The sequence below is a fragment of the Pelodiscus sinensis genome, chromosome 1 (genome assembly GCF_052426305.1).
Source record: "Pelodiscus sinensis isolate ZL-2025 chromosome 1, ASM5242630v1, whole genome shotgun sequence".
NCBI lineage: Eukaryota > Metazoa > Chordata > Testudines > Trionychidae > Pelodiscus > Pelodiscus sinensis.
In genome coordinates this window covers 271,143,644-271,158,904 of record NC_143052.1, presented here as the reverse complement: position 1 = coordinate 271,158,904, position 15,261 = coordinate 271,143,644, and the positions used below count along the sequence as shown (strand labels likewise).

At 41.0% G+C, this 15,261-nt stretch overlaps 1 protein-coding gene across 19 annotated transcripts in view; it reads right to left on the bottom strand.

The window, feature by feature from the left end:
- The window catches only part of MYCBP2 (MYC binding protein 2), a 376,578-nt gene that overhangs the window by 257,521 nt on the left and 103,796 nt on the right, over positions 1–15,261 (bottom strand). For all 19 annotated transcript variants that reach the window (XM_075918843.2, XM_075918845.2, XM_075918849.2 and 16 more), the window contains 4 exons: positions 14,648–14,729; positions 6,246–6,363; positions 4,616–4,820; positions 4,009–4,162 (listed from right to left, as the gene is read on the bottom strand). In XM_075918843.2, the coding sequence (XP_075774958.2) occupies positions 4,009–4,162; positions 4,616–4,820; positions 6,246–6,363; positions 14,648–14,729 (559 nt within the window). The remainder of the gene's footprint in view (positions 1–4,008; positions 4,163–4,615; positions 4,821–6,245; positions 6,364–14,647; positions 14,730–15,261) is intronic.

Here is a 15,261-nt window from a genome sequence, read left to right as displayed (position 1 = left end):
CTGTTGCTTAGTAACATTCAGTTCTGCAATCAAAACAGCCTTTAATTACCTTTGGTTTCCTCTAGAGCAATGGTGAGCATCAGGGTACTCTAACTGTGGACTGCGAGACATTTTGCTCACGTGGACCATCTTGCAGGCACTGTCCTCTGCAGCCTCCAGTGGCTGCAGTTCTCTCTTTCCAGCCAATGGGAGTAGTGTGAAGCAGTGGCCATCACATCTCTGCAGCTCCTTCACCTGCAGGCATTACTTCTCACAAGTCAGTTTGGCCAGGAACAGAGAACAGAGAACAGGGAGCTGTGCAGAGTGGTTTCTCCAGTTGGTCAATATCAGCAAAATGTCTCTCGGCCTGCAGTCAGATTACCCTGATGGACCACATGCAGCTGCTCTAGAAGCACATTAAGAAAAAGACTCCAGAAATAATATTAGTACTTCGCCACGGGAGTTTCATAGCTGGATATGCAAGCTGATTTTATCTGAAGAATAATACATTCAGTCTCTTCCCTTCTTTATCCAATACAGGTTGAACCTCCCAAATCCAGATGTTGCTTGACCAACGAGCACCAAAGGCATCAGTAGGAGACAACATGGGAGCTGGGGAGCTCATGCTGAACCAGCAGAGGCTTTTCCAGACAGCAGCTGGTGAACCTCCAACATCAATGGGCCAGGCCTGGCTGGGGAGCCCCCGCCCCGACAAAGGATTCCTCAGCATCAGCTGGGCCAGGCAGCTGGTGAGTCCTGGCCCCAGATGAGGTACCCCCGGGTGTAGAGCGGCTGCCAGCAGTGGGAGGTGCAGCCAGGGAACCTCCATCAGCAGCAGGGCCGGTGGCAACCAGGCAGCCCCTGCAGTAACCCTGGAAAACCCCTGTGGCAGCGGATTCACGGTAACGGGACAACACCGGCTGAGAACGCCCCAGCCGAATCGGGGCAGGAAGAGGCAGGTGGCCCCACTGGAGAACCCCAGGGACTCGCTGACCACAGAGGGCCAGTCCCAGCAGAGGAGCAAGGTAGCTGGGCAGCTTCTTCTGGGGAACACCCTGTGGCCAAGCGGTCCCAGCTGGAAGTTGCAGGGGATGCTGAGGCAGCCTATGGGCAGCAGCATGAGAAGCCCCTGCTAGGCCCACATTAGAGGGGCCAGCACAGGGCAGGGAGCCCCAGGAAGAGGATCCCGGGAGTGGGCAGCCAACGGGAGCATTGACCTCCCCTAGTCCAGCAAACTCCCTGGTTTGGGAAAGCTCAGGTCCCAAGGGTGCTGGATCAGGGAAGTCCAACTTGTAGAGCAAAGTGACCTTGGGCACTCTGATCTGTGAAGTGCCACTTCAACCACCAATGAATTAGCAAGTGGGTAAATATGAAACATGGCAAGTCCTTCTTGAGGGAACTGAGATATCAGTCTCTGGAGAAGCTGAGTGATTGGCCGAATATTCCAGTTTGCTTTTGCTGATGAAAGCACTCCCTATAACAAGAAAAATGTAATTCATTATCTACCACTGATCCCAAAATATCAGAAAGTATGGGATGATTCTGTCAAAACAGAAATAATATCTAGCATCACTGACATATGTGATGCTAACTTATTAAAGGCTAGAGCATCTTGTGGTGGTGATGATATTGAGACATCCTCCACATTTTTATTTGGAAAAGACGTGTCCCTTAATTTTGAATCAGAATATACCAGCTCCCGTTGCTCCTCCCATTTCTCATTGGTGACTTCTTCTGAGGAAGAAGTCTTGGATTATTATCTGTCTGAAGATCTCTCCTCACACCTTCCTATAAGATGCCCAAAATGACCAGCAAGACCACCTTACTCAAGGAGGTATTTGCCCCTCAGACCAAAAGCTCACTGAATGGCCCCAGCTGGAAACATCTCTGTGCCTGCTGATCCAGCAGGCTGCACTGAACTGATTATAATAATATTTCCTGGTTCTGATCTGCGATTTGTATTCCTCTTTGGCTCTAAATCATTTGTGGCTCAGAAGGGAACCAAGGAAAACTTCACTGAACTAGAAAACAGAGAGTAGTTCTTCACCAGAGATCATGAAAAGGTCTTAATAGATAGAATGAAGAAGCACCACACTCCTAATACTTTCCTGAAACACGAAAGCAGTCTGCTTGATTTCTTGCGGCAACACAAGTGATGTATCCTAAGAAACAGTACCAGGCTCAATTGTCAATGGAGCCACAGATCAATTCATATGATGAACTACCACTCTGACAATGTTTTGCTAGGTATCAAACTCTCATCAGTTACGTTAATTGGATTAGCAGATCTCACCACAAGGATAGATTCCTTCTGATGTGACAAATGGACAACTCCCAACACTGAGCTGAAATCTTAAGCCGGACTTTGGCTCCATAAGAAGATCCTGTCCCTGTAAATCCTTCTCTCAGACAAGATCTTTGTATTAAGGTTGACACCAATGAGGATGGCACAGTTTTTTTTGACTGCAACTGATGCTTTCTGAAATGGGAAAGCTATTGAAATAGAGCTTATCGATGATCCTGAAGGATTCTGCATTGGGTACAGAAGCTGAATTTTTTTGCTTTTCAGCTAAATTGCCTGGAGCTAGAACCACTATCTGGGAATCTGCTGCTACTGCCAGTTCCTCCTGAAATAAAATTGACTTGAATCTATTTCATTTCTCTCTCACTTCTAGCCACTGTGATAAACATTAAGTAGACTGGATATTCAGACAGAGAACATGCCAAGCATCTGTTATGTGCATCTGATGCTGGAAATATTTCTAGTTACAAGAAATATATTTTGAATCTTAATCTTCTGACCCAACACATTATTCTTTAGCTACCTAGAACTAAGTAACAATATATAACACTATCAGAGGGGCAGACATGTTAGTCAGTATCTGCAAAAACAAGTAGTTCTGTGCACTGTAACACTATGCAGTTATTTAACAACCAACCAATACAAACTATCTACAATCCCTAAGGATTACACAGCATCAATGTAACCCTCCAGCTGTTCACAAATGTAGGGACTGAGGTGGTGGAACTCTATGCAACTTTTAAACCCTTGGCCTAAAACATCCAGAGTTCAGGAGAGGGGGGAAGAAAGGGAAATGCAGAGGGCTCCATATCATTCAGGATGCACTGGTTGAAGCATTCTATAAGGGGGAATATGGAAAGGACACTTTAAGGAAGAACTAAAATACATTGTGAATGTCCTCTTATTTTGATGTCTCAAGCGGGCAGAACTCAGAAGAGTATCACTCCTTTCCCTTCCCATCAATCAAGCTCTGATCAGTGAGCCTACTGAGGAAGATCGTGCAGTAACTGAACTGAGAGATTAAGACATGAACAAGCAGTTTAACTGTTGGGCTAGACAAAAAGATTCAAATAAATAATATACTGTGGAGGGAGAAACAGTAAAACATGAATACAGCTTGGGAACAATGAAAGGAAAATAGAGAGAAGAATTTAAGATTACTGAACATTTTGAGCCTAGAGCAGCTGTTGAAGCCAACTGAAGTGAAGAGAATTCAAGAGGAAAAAGAAGGAGCTCTGTTTAGACCATGTTGAGCTTAAACGGACAAAAACGCTAACTCTGGGATGCTACAGACACACTGAAGGTACAGTCAGCTTCTATGGTGGGTCCCTAAAGTAAGGGGACAAGAGGGTCAGGGAAACACTATGGCTGCTGTTCTAGGATGGGAGCAGAGATAAGGCTGAGAAGCTGATAGGAGCAGGAGTACCAGAGATCCATGGGAACAGTGACCCTAAGGCCAAGGACTGAGTTAAGACTCAGTCTATTTTTTTTTATAACCTCTGGTTAAAGAAATAAATATCCTTGAAAAAAGACTGGAAGCAGCAGCACATGCTTTTGAGCCACGGAGAACCAATAGCCCTGAGAGATACAAATTAGACTTACAAGTGGTAAGAGAAATAATAATTGAACCTATGTGACCAAGTGATGCTACGTAAAACTGTTCTAAAAAAAATACAAGCTTATTTCTATACTAATGCCACTTTTCTGTGACTGCAAACCACATTTACCTCCAAATAACATCATAAACAGGATCCAGACATACTCCAAAACCTTGAAGATCCTCCTGTTCAGAATCGTTAAATGTCTTGCAACTCCCATCTACTTTATTTATCAGCAGACATTTAAATGGTGGTGGTTCTGATATAGAAGCAGGGACCAAACCTAGAAAAAAACAGACAGTCCATCTATTAAATGCTGTCCTCCATCTCTGCACTAACTATGATACCATAAGGAAGAATACACTAATAGTACAATAAGTGAGACGAGATGTTTTTAAACATCAATGGAACAGTAATAATTTAAGAATAGACTGGAGGACTCTAAATGTAAACTTCAAACATTCTTCTTAATAATAGAATTATATTTGTAAATCAATTAGCAATACCATTTGCAATTTAAATACCCTCAAAATAAAAAGCAAAAGCGACGAGGAGTCCTGTGGCACCTTATAGACTAACTGAAGCAGTTAGTAAATAAAAAGCAGTGGCACAAATAGTTTTCTCAATTTACATCTTTTGCTTATTATTTTCACAGCTTGTACTTGTAATGTTTCAAGTCCCTTCACTAAATGTATGTTGAATTAACTAATTTACAATAGTCTTGCAGAGCTCTAACCTATTATATGCCTGCTTGCAAAGATCTCTGAAGTTGCTAGCACATGAGAGTTAATGAGAGCTTCATCAATCCGAAGAAAAGTCTGATCTCCACTTGCTCCAATCCAAGTAGCTTTGCGTCCATATTTAGATCCAATATTAGGCATAGATGCTGGCTTTGCATTCCAGTATGGCATATCCAAAATTGGTCTTCCAAGTTGTCCCTTCTAAAGCAAGGATTCAGTAATTAGTAAATACTATTAAAAATGGTTTCAGATAAATAAAATAGCACAGTTTCAATACAGGCAGTCCCCGGGTTACATGGATCCGACTTACATCGGATCCCTACTTACAAACGGGGTGAGGCAACCCCGCACTAGCTGCTTCCCCCCAGCAGACCAGGGAGACGCAAAGCTAGCGTCCCCCCCCCCCAGCAGACCAGGAAGACGCGGAGCGGCTTTTCTCAGCAGACACCTCAGCTTGAGAATAAAGGACTGAGGGAAGTGAGGTGTGGGAGAATAAAACTGAGCTCTGGAGAAATGTTTGGCTAGAGTTTCCCCTACAATATGTACCCGTTCCGACTTACATACAAATTCAACTTAAGAACAAACCTACAGTCCCTATCTTGTACGTAACCCGGGGACTGCCTGTATACAGAAAGGAAAACTGGAAGAAAGATGACCCATTAAAAGTTTGCTTCATGACATTACACTGTAGCGTGTTGCCTCGGAGGAAAGAGTAATGTACAAAGGGGGCCACAGTTCAGCACCACTGTCCTCCCTGCATGCTTTTAGGGAGCTTCCACAACTCCTGAGGGTAAGGTATTATCTTTTATTAGACCAAAATTAGCTGGTGAGAGATGCACATATTCGAGTTTACAGAGAGCTCTTCTTCAGGTCTGCGAAATTAACTCAAAGGAGGACTCCTAAATAGGTTGGTAAACGTAAGTAGTTAACACATATTTCAAGGGATCATTCAAGGTGAAGTGGCTTATCCACACCATTCAAGTCATAAGGAGGGAAGGAAAAGGGGAGGAAACAGTTTGGATGGTATGGTTAGTGGGCTACAGATTGTTGTAATAAACCTTAAATCCAGTGCCTCTGTTTAGTTGATGATTTGTAGCAAAGTTACGAATTTAAGCCATATCCTATCATTTTTAATCTGAAGTATTTGAATCAGCCCAATCACTAGTGTGAGGAAACAGAAGGCACTTCTTCTATAGCTGCCCCCACAATTTCCCATGCAGCCCAAACAGAAGTTCTAATGTGAGCCAGGAGTAATCTGAATAGTTGCCATTTTTTATCTACATCATATTCTCATGCAGAAATATTCTGCAGGTGTCATGAAATCCCACACTAGTTTGAAGACAGTTTTGACATTAATGCCATTTAGGGGAAAAAAAAAACAGTGCTCCTTACTTGATATGGGGAACACTGACAAATAAGGAATAGGAGATTTTCACAGTCATACTTGTCAACCCAGATTTAAAATGAAGACACACAAAGACTTAATGTTCACTGGCATAAGTTAGGTCTAGGCAAATGTATGCAACTGGGGAAAGCCTGTCTAGAAAATATTTACTATAACAAAGTGTACAATATAGAGATTAAAAAAAACTTTATTTCCAAATGTAAAAAGATATGCTTCCTTACAGAGAAGCTTCCAAATGTGAAGACCTGTCCATCCATTAAGAGAATGGCTGTATGGTTGCTTCCCGCAGTAACTTGTGTACTAGGACCTGGTAGTGCCTGCACCAGAGTGGGACATCCCCTATATCAAAATAAAACCATACCAGTATCAGTGCATCTTTATGAAACATTTATCACATGCAAGACTGATGTTAGTAACTGTGTACTTGATAACAAATATGTTCATATACTACATGAACACAGAGAGCCATGCTTTGTATCACCATAAGGAAAATGAATTTGAGAAGTACTTGGGGGGGGGGGGACTGTTGAAATCATTCAGTTCAGTGAATATAAAGAATAGTTAACCTAACAGACTAAAGGTTAATTTAATAAAATAAGATACTGCAGCACAGAAATAGTATTGTTACTGTCATTTGTCAGACACTATCTGGAATACTAGGCAAATGTTTTACTGTATTATATAATTACAAAGCATTAAGTGAGTTAATATAATGTTAAGGCTATAATTTTAAAATACTGAAAACAAGGGAAATGAAGTTAGGTGCTTATAGGACCATCATCTCTAACGGCAAAATCCTGTATATTTTATGGAATACATATAATGAAATAAACAGTAAATATATTAAATTACACCTTTAGGGCTTGATCATGGGGTGCTCTACATCTTTCAGGACAAAGCATTTAACTATTAAAGCAGGAATAACATATACACTTATATATACTACATGGGCAATATAGAAGATTTGGCATTGATATGACATCTTTGGGCTAGTTTACACTTAAAAATTTACTAATTTAAGTCACTTAGAGATAGGACTTGTTTGCTGAGCCCTAGGTTAGGCTAAGCTATACTCGTGGAATACACATGACACTGCACCCATATTCTTCATATGGCATGATTATAGCATAATTGTGGTATATTTTATGCAAGATAGGTCATGTGAGGACTCATCAGAAGTTACTGATGAATATGATTACCCTACTTTTTTTTGTATCTGAAGTTATGAATACTGACTAGGGATCTGTAATTCATAGAATCATAGAATAATAGGACTAGAAGGGACCTTGAGAGGTCATCGAGTCCAGCCCCCCGCCCTCAAGGCAGGACCAAGCTCCGTCTACACCATCCCTGACAGATGTCTATCTAACCTGTTCTTAAATATCTCCAGAGAGGGAGATTCCACCACCTCCCTTGGCAATTTATTCCAATATTTGACCACCCTGACAGTTAGGAATTTTTTCCTAATGTCCAATCTAAACCTCCCCTGCTGCACTTTAAGCCCGTTACTCCTTGTCCTGTCCTCAGAAACCAAGAGGAACAAATTTTCTCCTTCCTCCTTGTGACACCCTTTTAGATATTTGAAAACCGCTATCATGTCCCCCCTTAATCTTCTTTTTTCCAAACTAAACAAGCCCAGTTCATGAAGCCTGGCTTCATAGGTTATATTCTCTAGGCCTTTAATCATTCTTGTCGCTCTTCTCTGTACCCTTTCCAATTTCTCCACATCTTTCTTGAAATGTGGCGCCCAGAACTGGACACAGTACTCCAGCTGAGGCCTAACTAGTACAGAGTAGAGCAGCAGAATGACTTCACGAGTTTTGCTTACAACACACCTGTTGATACAGCCTAGAATCATATTTGCTTTTTTTGCAACAGCATCACACATTGATGCTTTTTTTGCAACTGCATCAATTCAAATGGGCTTACTCTGGAAAATACCCATAGCCAGCTTTTCAGGTACAACAATGAAGAAGCCAGCCAGGTTGATGCCCCATCAGCAAAGACAGAAGACTATGAAATAGGTCAACCTTCCTATGAGAGATTTGGCCACCCTGTAAGCAATGACTTCTTTAACTCTAACAAGGACAAGTACCAGACCACATCTCTCTGGATTCCATTTTGGGATGTTAGTATTTTTCAACAACCTGGTCTAGGGACTAAGGTTTGAAACAAGGGTTTCCAAAATAAGTTAAAGCTATATAAGGCAGAAAGTGACAGCTGTTGTTCTTCACTCCCTGTACAAGATGACTTCTGGAAACGCCAGAAAAACCAAGACAAAACTGGAGGAAGAGCTCGACCCAGCCCTAGAGAATTTCTAACCAGTGCACGAAAGACTCAAGAGACACAAACTGTAAAGCTAATACATCTTGGGCGTTAAGAATCTACAAGTTGTCCTGTACCATCAGTTAGGGTGAGAATCTGCTAATCCATATCCAATCTAGCTAGCCCCGGAGTGGGGAACCTAAGGAGCCTGGATCTGGCCTCTCAACTCAGGGCTCATCCTCCTCTCAGTATTGGGGAGCCCGTGCTGGCACTCCATCCCCCTACAAGGGTGGAACAAACAAAATCTACTAGCCTGGGCCACACGAGGCTCTGTTGTCCAAGGGAAATGTGACGGGTGTTTTCGCAATTGGGGGCCACATCAGTGAGGAATTTTGGGGGATTTTTTTTCTTCTCACTTTTGAATAGCTCCTGACTGATTTCTCTGTAGGTCAGCAGCCCCTGAACCAAAAAAGGTTCCCTACCTCAGTCTACTGATCTTAGTTTGCATTTTGTTTATTTCCTACGTAATGTGTTTTGATCTTTATGCTCTTATAATCGCTTAAATTCTATTATCTGTAATTAATGAGATTGTTTTTGTTTTAATCTAAACCAGTGAATTTGACATTAAGTGCCTGAAAATCTTAGTTCAAGGGGCAAAGGCTGTTGCATATTCTTCTCCACATTGAGGAGGATGAGGGAGAACTCTATGCATTTATGCTGTACAATTCCCCATGCAGCACAAGATGATATCATTCTGGTTTATACTCCAGAGGACATGCAAGCCGGGGGAGCTAAGAGTTGAGTTAGCTATAATATTTTTACTGATGGTTCATGTAGTGGCTGGACAGAAAGCCTGTATATAACTGCATCTGTGTGTATGCTAGTGGAAGAGTAAGGCCGGAACCTCTAGTGGATCACAGGGCTCAGCAGTATACCAGTTCCAGGTTGCAACCTGGGAGGGAACCCATCACAGTACCTTATACTGGTAAAGCTTATTCCAGTACTGGAACTGGTATAAAGTATACTTGTATAAATGCCCTTATGTTGGTATAACTGGGTTCACACTGAGAAGAACTGTGAATGGGTGTTGCAGCATATAAATGTAGACGAGCCTTTTGACTTTCTTTCCAGAACTTTGTTCAAAATCCTATCTTTCAGTTACTGCATTTTTTAACCACTTATCTTATTCCAGTCCCCCTAAGTGAAGTAAGTTATGCCAGCAAAAGTCTAGTTTTTCCAATATAGCAGGGGTGAGGAACCTTTTTGGGTTGGGGCCAGTGACCCACAAAAAAGTCATTCGGGGGCCATACACAAGTGAGAAGCAAAGTGAGAAGCCCGACTGAGAAGGACACATTTTCCTTCCACATGAGAGCCTGGGGGGGTCCAGGCTAGTAGATTTTGTGCACTTCAGCCCTGAGAGTGGGTGACGGGAACTGGAAAGCCAGTACAGGCTCCCCAATGCTAAGGCAAACCAGGGGCAGCATCTGGCCCTCAAACCTGAGGTTTCCACCCCTGAAATATAGGATCAACACTAGGAGAACTCTTCTGGTAAAATATACTGGGAAAGCATTCCTACAATGTTGACATGGCCCAAGTTATTTCCTGTTTTAAATATGTTTAAATAATCCATACATACTCTTCTTACTCTCCTCCTGGCTTAACCAGAAGATCTTCAGCAACCTAAAAATAAAAAATAAAAAAATCCTACAAAGAGTGGAAACTACGTCAAAGTACAAAGAATGAATAGAAACAAATATCACAAGTATGTAGAGAAGAAATTAGAAAGGCCAAAGCACAGAAAGAGATCAAACTAGTGGGAGACAAGATAATATTCTATAAATACATTAGAAGTAAGAGGAACATGAAGGACAGAGTAGGACCACTGATGAGGGGGAAAATAGCAGAAAAATTGGAAATGGCAGATGAGATTAATGATTTTTGTTTTGACTGGACATCTAACATAACCAATAAATATGAGAGATGATCAGAGGATAAAATAGGGGGGAAAACCAAGTTAAAACCTACTTAGACAAGTTAGATAACTTCAAGGCATCATGGCCTGATGAAATGCATCCCAGAATACTCAAGTAGCTGACTGAGGAAATATCTGAGCCATTAGTGATCATCTTCATAAAATCATGGAAGACAGCAGAGATGCCAGAGGACTGGAAAAGGGGAAACACTGCTACTCTATAAAAAGAGGAGTAAGGGAAACCTGGGGAATTATAGACCAGTCAGTTTAACTTCAGTATTCAAAAAGATAATGGAGCAAATAATTAAGAAAACAATTTGTGAATATCTTGGTAGTAACTAACAGAATCGCTTTTTAAAGAACAAATCATGTCAAACCAAACTGATAGCTTTCTTTGATAGGGTAACAAGCCTTCTGAATGGGAGGAAGTGGTGATATATCTTCACATTAGTAAGGATTTTTGTACTATATTCTCAAACAGCCTAGGAAAATACAACCTACATGGTGCCACTGTAAGGTGGATGCATAAAACTATAAGACGATAGTTGGAGAACTATATCTAAAGAGTGCCTCACAGGACATAATGGATGGAGTCCCAAAGGGATCAGTTCTGTTCAATACCTTCAATTATTCAGATAATGGTATAGAGCAGTGTTTCTTAAACTATGTTCCGTGGCACACCGGTGTGCCGTGAGGCAGTCAGAGATGTGCCTTGGAGAACAACAGAATTCAAAATGGCCACTCTTAAAGGGGCAGGCGACCTTTTTTGCTCAACAACTTTCCCTCAACTCTTTTTTCCCCCCCTCAATAAACTAAGAGATGGGGAAAAGCTGACTGGTGCGGAGATGCACGTAAATTGGATGGAGACTGTACAGATATTTCAGAATAGGAAGCCTAGTCCGAACTACCTAGTTCGTGCCGCGTGTAGCCACGGGCACGGAGTCCGCACTAGCGGACATTTAAAAATGGCGGCGCCCAGCAACATGCAAATGAAGCCTGGGAAATTCAAATCCCAGGCTTCATTTGCAAGTTCGTATGACTACATTAACCACCCTAGTTCGAACTAGGCTGGTAGTGTAGACATAACCCCTTCAAAGAACTCTAAGGGTAACAAACATGCAGATGAGGGGGATCCAGTAGATATAGTATACTTAGATTTTCAGAAAGCCTTTGACAAAGTCCCTCACCAAAGGCTCTTGTGTAAATTACATTGCCATGGGATAAGAGGGAAGGTCCTTTCTTGGACTGAGAACTGGTTAAAAGACAGAAAACAAAGGGTAGGAATAAATGGTAAATTTCCAGAATGGAGAGGGGTAACCAGTGGTGTCCCCCAAGGGTCAGTCCTGGGACCAATCCTTTTCAACTTATTCATAAACGATCTGGAGAAAGGGGTAAGCAGTGAGGTGGTAAAGTCTGCAGATGATACAAACTGTTTAGGATAGTCAAGACAGAAGCAGACTGTGAGGGACTCCAAAAAGATCTCACTAAACTGAGTAATTGGGCAAATGAAATTTAACATGGATAAGTGTAAAGTAATGCACATTGGGAAAAACAACCCCAACTATATGTACAGTATGATGGGGGCTAATTTGGCTACGACAAATTAGGAAAGAGATCTTTGAGTTATCGTGGACAGTTCTCTGAAAACTTCCACAGAGTGTGCAGCGACAGTCAAAAAGGCAAATAGGATGCTACGAATTATTAAGAAAGGGATAGAAAATAAGACACAGAATATCTTACTGCCCATGTATAAACTATGGTATGCCCACATCTTGAATACTGTGTACAGATGTGGTCTTCTCACCTCAAAAAAGTTACTTTGGCCTTGGAAAGGGTTCAGAAAAGGGCAACTAAAATGATTAGGGGTTTGGAACGGGTCCCATATGTAGAGAGATTAAAGCGACTGGGACTTTTCAGTTTAGGAAAGAGGAGACTGAGGGGGGATATGATAGAGGTATATAAAATCAAGAGTGGTGTGGAGAGAGCGGATAAAGAAAAGTTATTTATTAGTTCCCATAATAGAAGAACTAGAGGACACCAAATGAAATTAATGGGTAACAGGTTTAAAACTAATAAAAGAAAGTTCTTCTGCACACAGCGTGTAGTCAACCTGTGGAACTCCTTGCCAGGGGAGGCTGTGAAGGCTAGGACTATAACAGAGTTTAAAGAGAAGCTAGATAATTTCATGGAGATTAGGTCCATAAAAGGCTATTAGCCATGGGCTATAAATGGTGTCCCTGGCCTCTGTTTGTCAGAGGCTGAAGAAGGATGGCAGGAGACAAATCGCTTGATCATTGTCTTCAGTGCACTCCCTCTGGGGCACTTGGTGCTGGCCACTGTCGGCAGACAGGCTATTGGGCTAGATGGACCTTTGGTCTGACCCAGTACGGCCGTTCTTATGTAATCCCCCCATCTTTTTTTTTTTTTTTTTTTTTTTTGGCTTAACAAAAAATCCTTGGTGTTCCTCAGAAAAATAAATTGTTTGGTGTTCCTCGGTCTTAAAAAGTTTAAGGAACACTGGCATAGAGAGTACCCTTGTATAGTCTGTGGATGATACCGAACAGGAAAAGTTGCAAGCACTTCGGAGGATAGGATTAATATTCAAATTAATCTGGACAAACTGGAGAGTAAATAGGATGATATTCAATATGGTCAATGGCAAAGAACTCCAATTAATAAGGGACTATCAGTTGCACACACAAAATAGGAAATGAGTGCCTAGGAATAATGCAACAAGTGATCTAGGAGTCACAGTGCACCACAAGTTAAATATGAGTCAATAGCGTAACACTGTTGAAAAAGAATAACAAGCACACATCATCCTGGAATGTATTAGCAGGTGTGTTGCAAGCAAGACAAAAGTACTAATTCTTCTGTTCTACTCTGGTCTGATTAGGCCTCAACTGGATGCCACACTTGAGGAAAGAAGTGGATGAACTGCAGACAGGCCAGAAAAGATCATCATAAATGATTAAAAGTGAGGAATGCATGACTCATGAGGCAAGATTGAAAAAAATCAATTTGTTTAATTCGAAAAAGAGAGGACAGAGGGGAAAAAACTATTTTCAAATTCATAAAAGATTATGAGTAGTAGTAGGAGGAAGAACTGTTGTTCTTAACCTCTGAGGATAGGACAAGAAGCAAAGGGCTTACACTGCAGTAAGGGAGGTTTAGGTTGGACATCAGGAAATACTTCATGTCAGAGCAGTTAAGTTGAAATGAATTTCCCTGGGAAGTTGTGGAATCTCCATCCTTGGAGATTTTTATGAGCAGATTAGACAAACACCTGCCAGGAAAGGCCTAGAGAATACTTAGTAGTCCTGTCATAAGTTCAGGGGACTGAACTAGATGAGCTCGAGGTCCCCCTCTTCTGGTTTCCCTTCAGCGTGCATTTTCATTTAGCTTATTGCATAAGCCCATCCAAAAACTCACCAACCATAAAACATGACATTTGCTACCATCACACAGTTTGCCTTACTTGTGTGTTTTATCCCTTTTCCCACACTGTGTCTATCGCAACAGTACACTCTTTGGGGCAAGGACCATCTTTATTTGTACAGTGCCTAGCACAATGAGACCTCATTCTGGGTTAGTCTTTAAGCATTATTGTAAGAAACATAATATGCTTCAGAGGTGTCTTTACAGAAGTTCTTCAGTGCATAAGAATAACAGTACATATACTATTGCCTTATGGATCTTAAAACTTTGTAGACTTTTTGGCACTACAGTCTTTATGCATTGCAGTCCTAATATGTCTAGAAGCTGCAATACATGAAGGGAGTCTGCAATAACTCTCATAAAACATTTAATCTTTGGGCTCAGACAGAGCACAGAAATTTTAAAACCAAAGAAAAAGTTACGCACTTTGAATTGTATGATAGTTTCCATAAACTACAGTTGCTGAAATACTTTTGGGACTGAAATTTTTCCTGGCTGCTATCTGCTAGAAGGGAGATAGTTTGTTCTTAAAACATCTGAGCAAAGTCCCTTCCTGATATTTCTTTCTTTTTTGTTTAGGAACTCTTAATAGAGGGAAGCACTTTTCTTCAGAGTAAATTCCTGTAACTAATTTATTTTGCTTCAAGACACAGCAACACAATATTTAATCCTTGAGATCAACGGTTATTTGAAGACTAAATGCTTTTAACTTATTATAGGAAAATAAAGTTGGAAACAGCTGAAAATGGTTTTGAGCACACTCCAGGAGATATTTTCTAAGATTTTTATAAGAATTTACGGAAGTCCTCCTCTACTTATGTAACTCATGAATATTTCTCCTTGCATCATCTAAGCAGGGAGAATATATCCATTATATATAATTTCATTCATAGAAACAGAAAGAAATTCAATAGTACAAATATGTCCTTTAATCTGTTTACAACATACCTGGAATTAACATCTCCATGTCCCAGTTGTCCATGCTGCCCATATCCAAATGTGTAAACATCACCATTCTCCATCAATACCACTAAAAATAAAATGTTGGGGGTTTTTTCAGATTTTTTTCCCCTGACAATCTGAAAGACTTCACACATTCCTGGCTTTGTGTGTAATTTACTCACTTTGTTTTTAAACTTATAAAGCTGTTGATCCTGAAAAGACTTTCATAAAATTAGCTTGTGCCTGACAGTAGCCCAACATATGTACTGTAATAACATATGTAATGTAATGTAATGTAATATGGAGATATTACCCATCTCATTGAGCTGGAAGGGACCGTAACAGGTCATTGAGTCCAGTCCTTTGCCCTCATGGCAGGACCAAGTACCATCCTTGACAGATTTGCTCTAGACCCCTGGGTTTAATAGGCTAATGCTCAAACCACTGAGCTATCCCTACCCAAATTGAACCTATTCCCTGGTAAGAGAAAAGCTACTGTAATGCTTAATGCTAACTTAATATTACATTTTTCATCTGTTAAACATGCATACAGAACTAGCCAATTCAAATATGTTTTGCGTAACACTTTAATTACAAAAATCATCAGATTTTCATTTGAA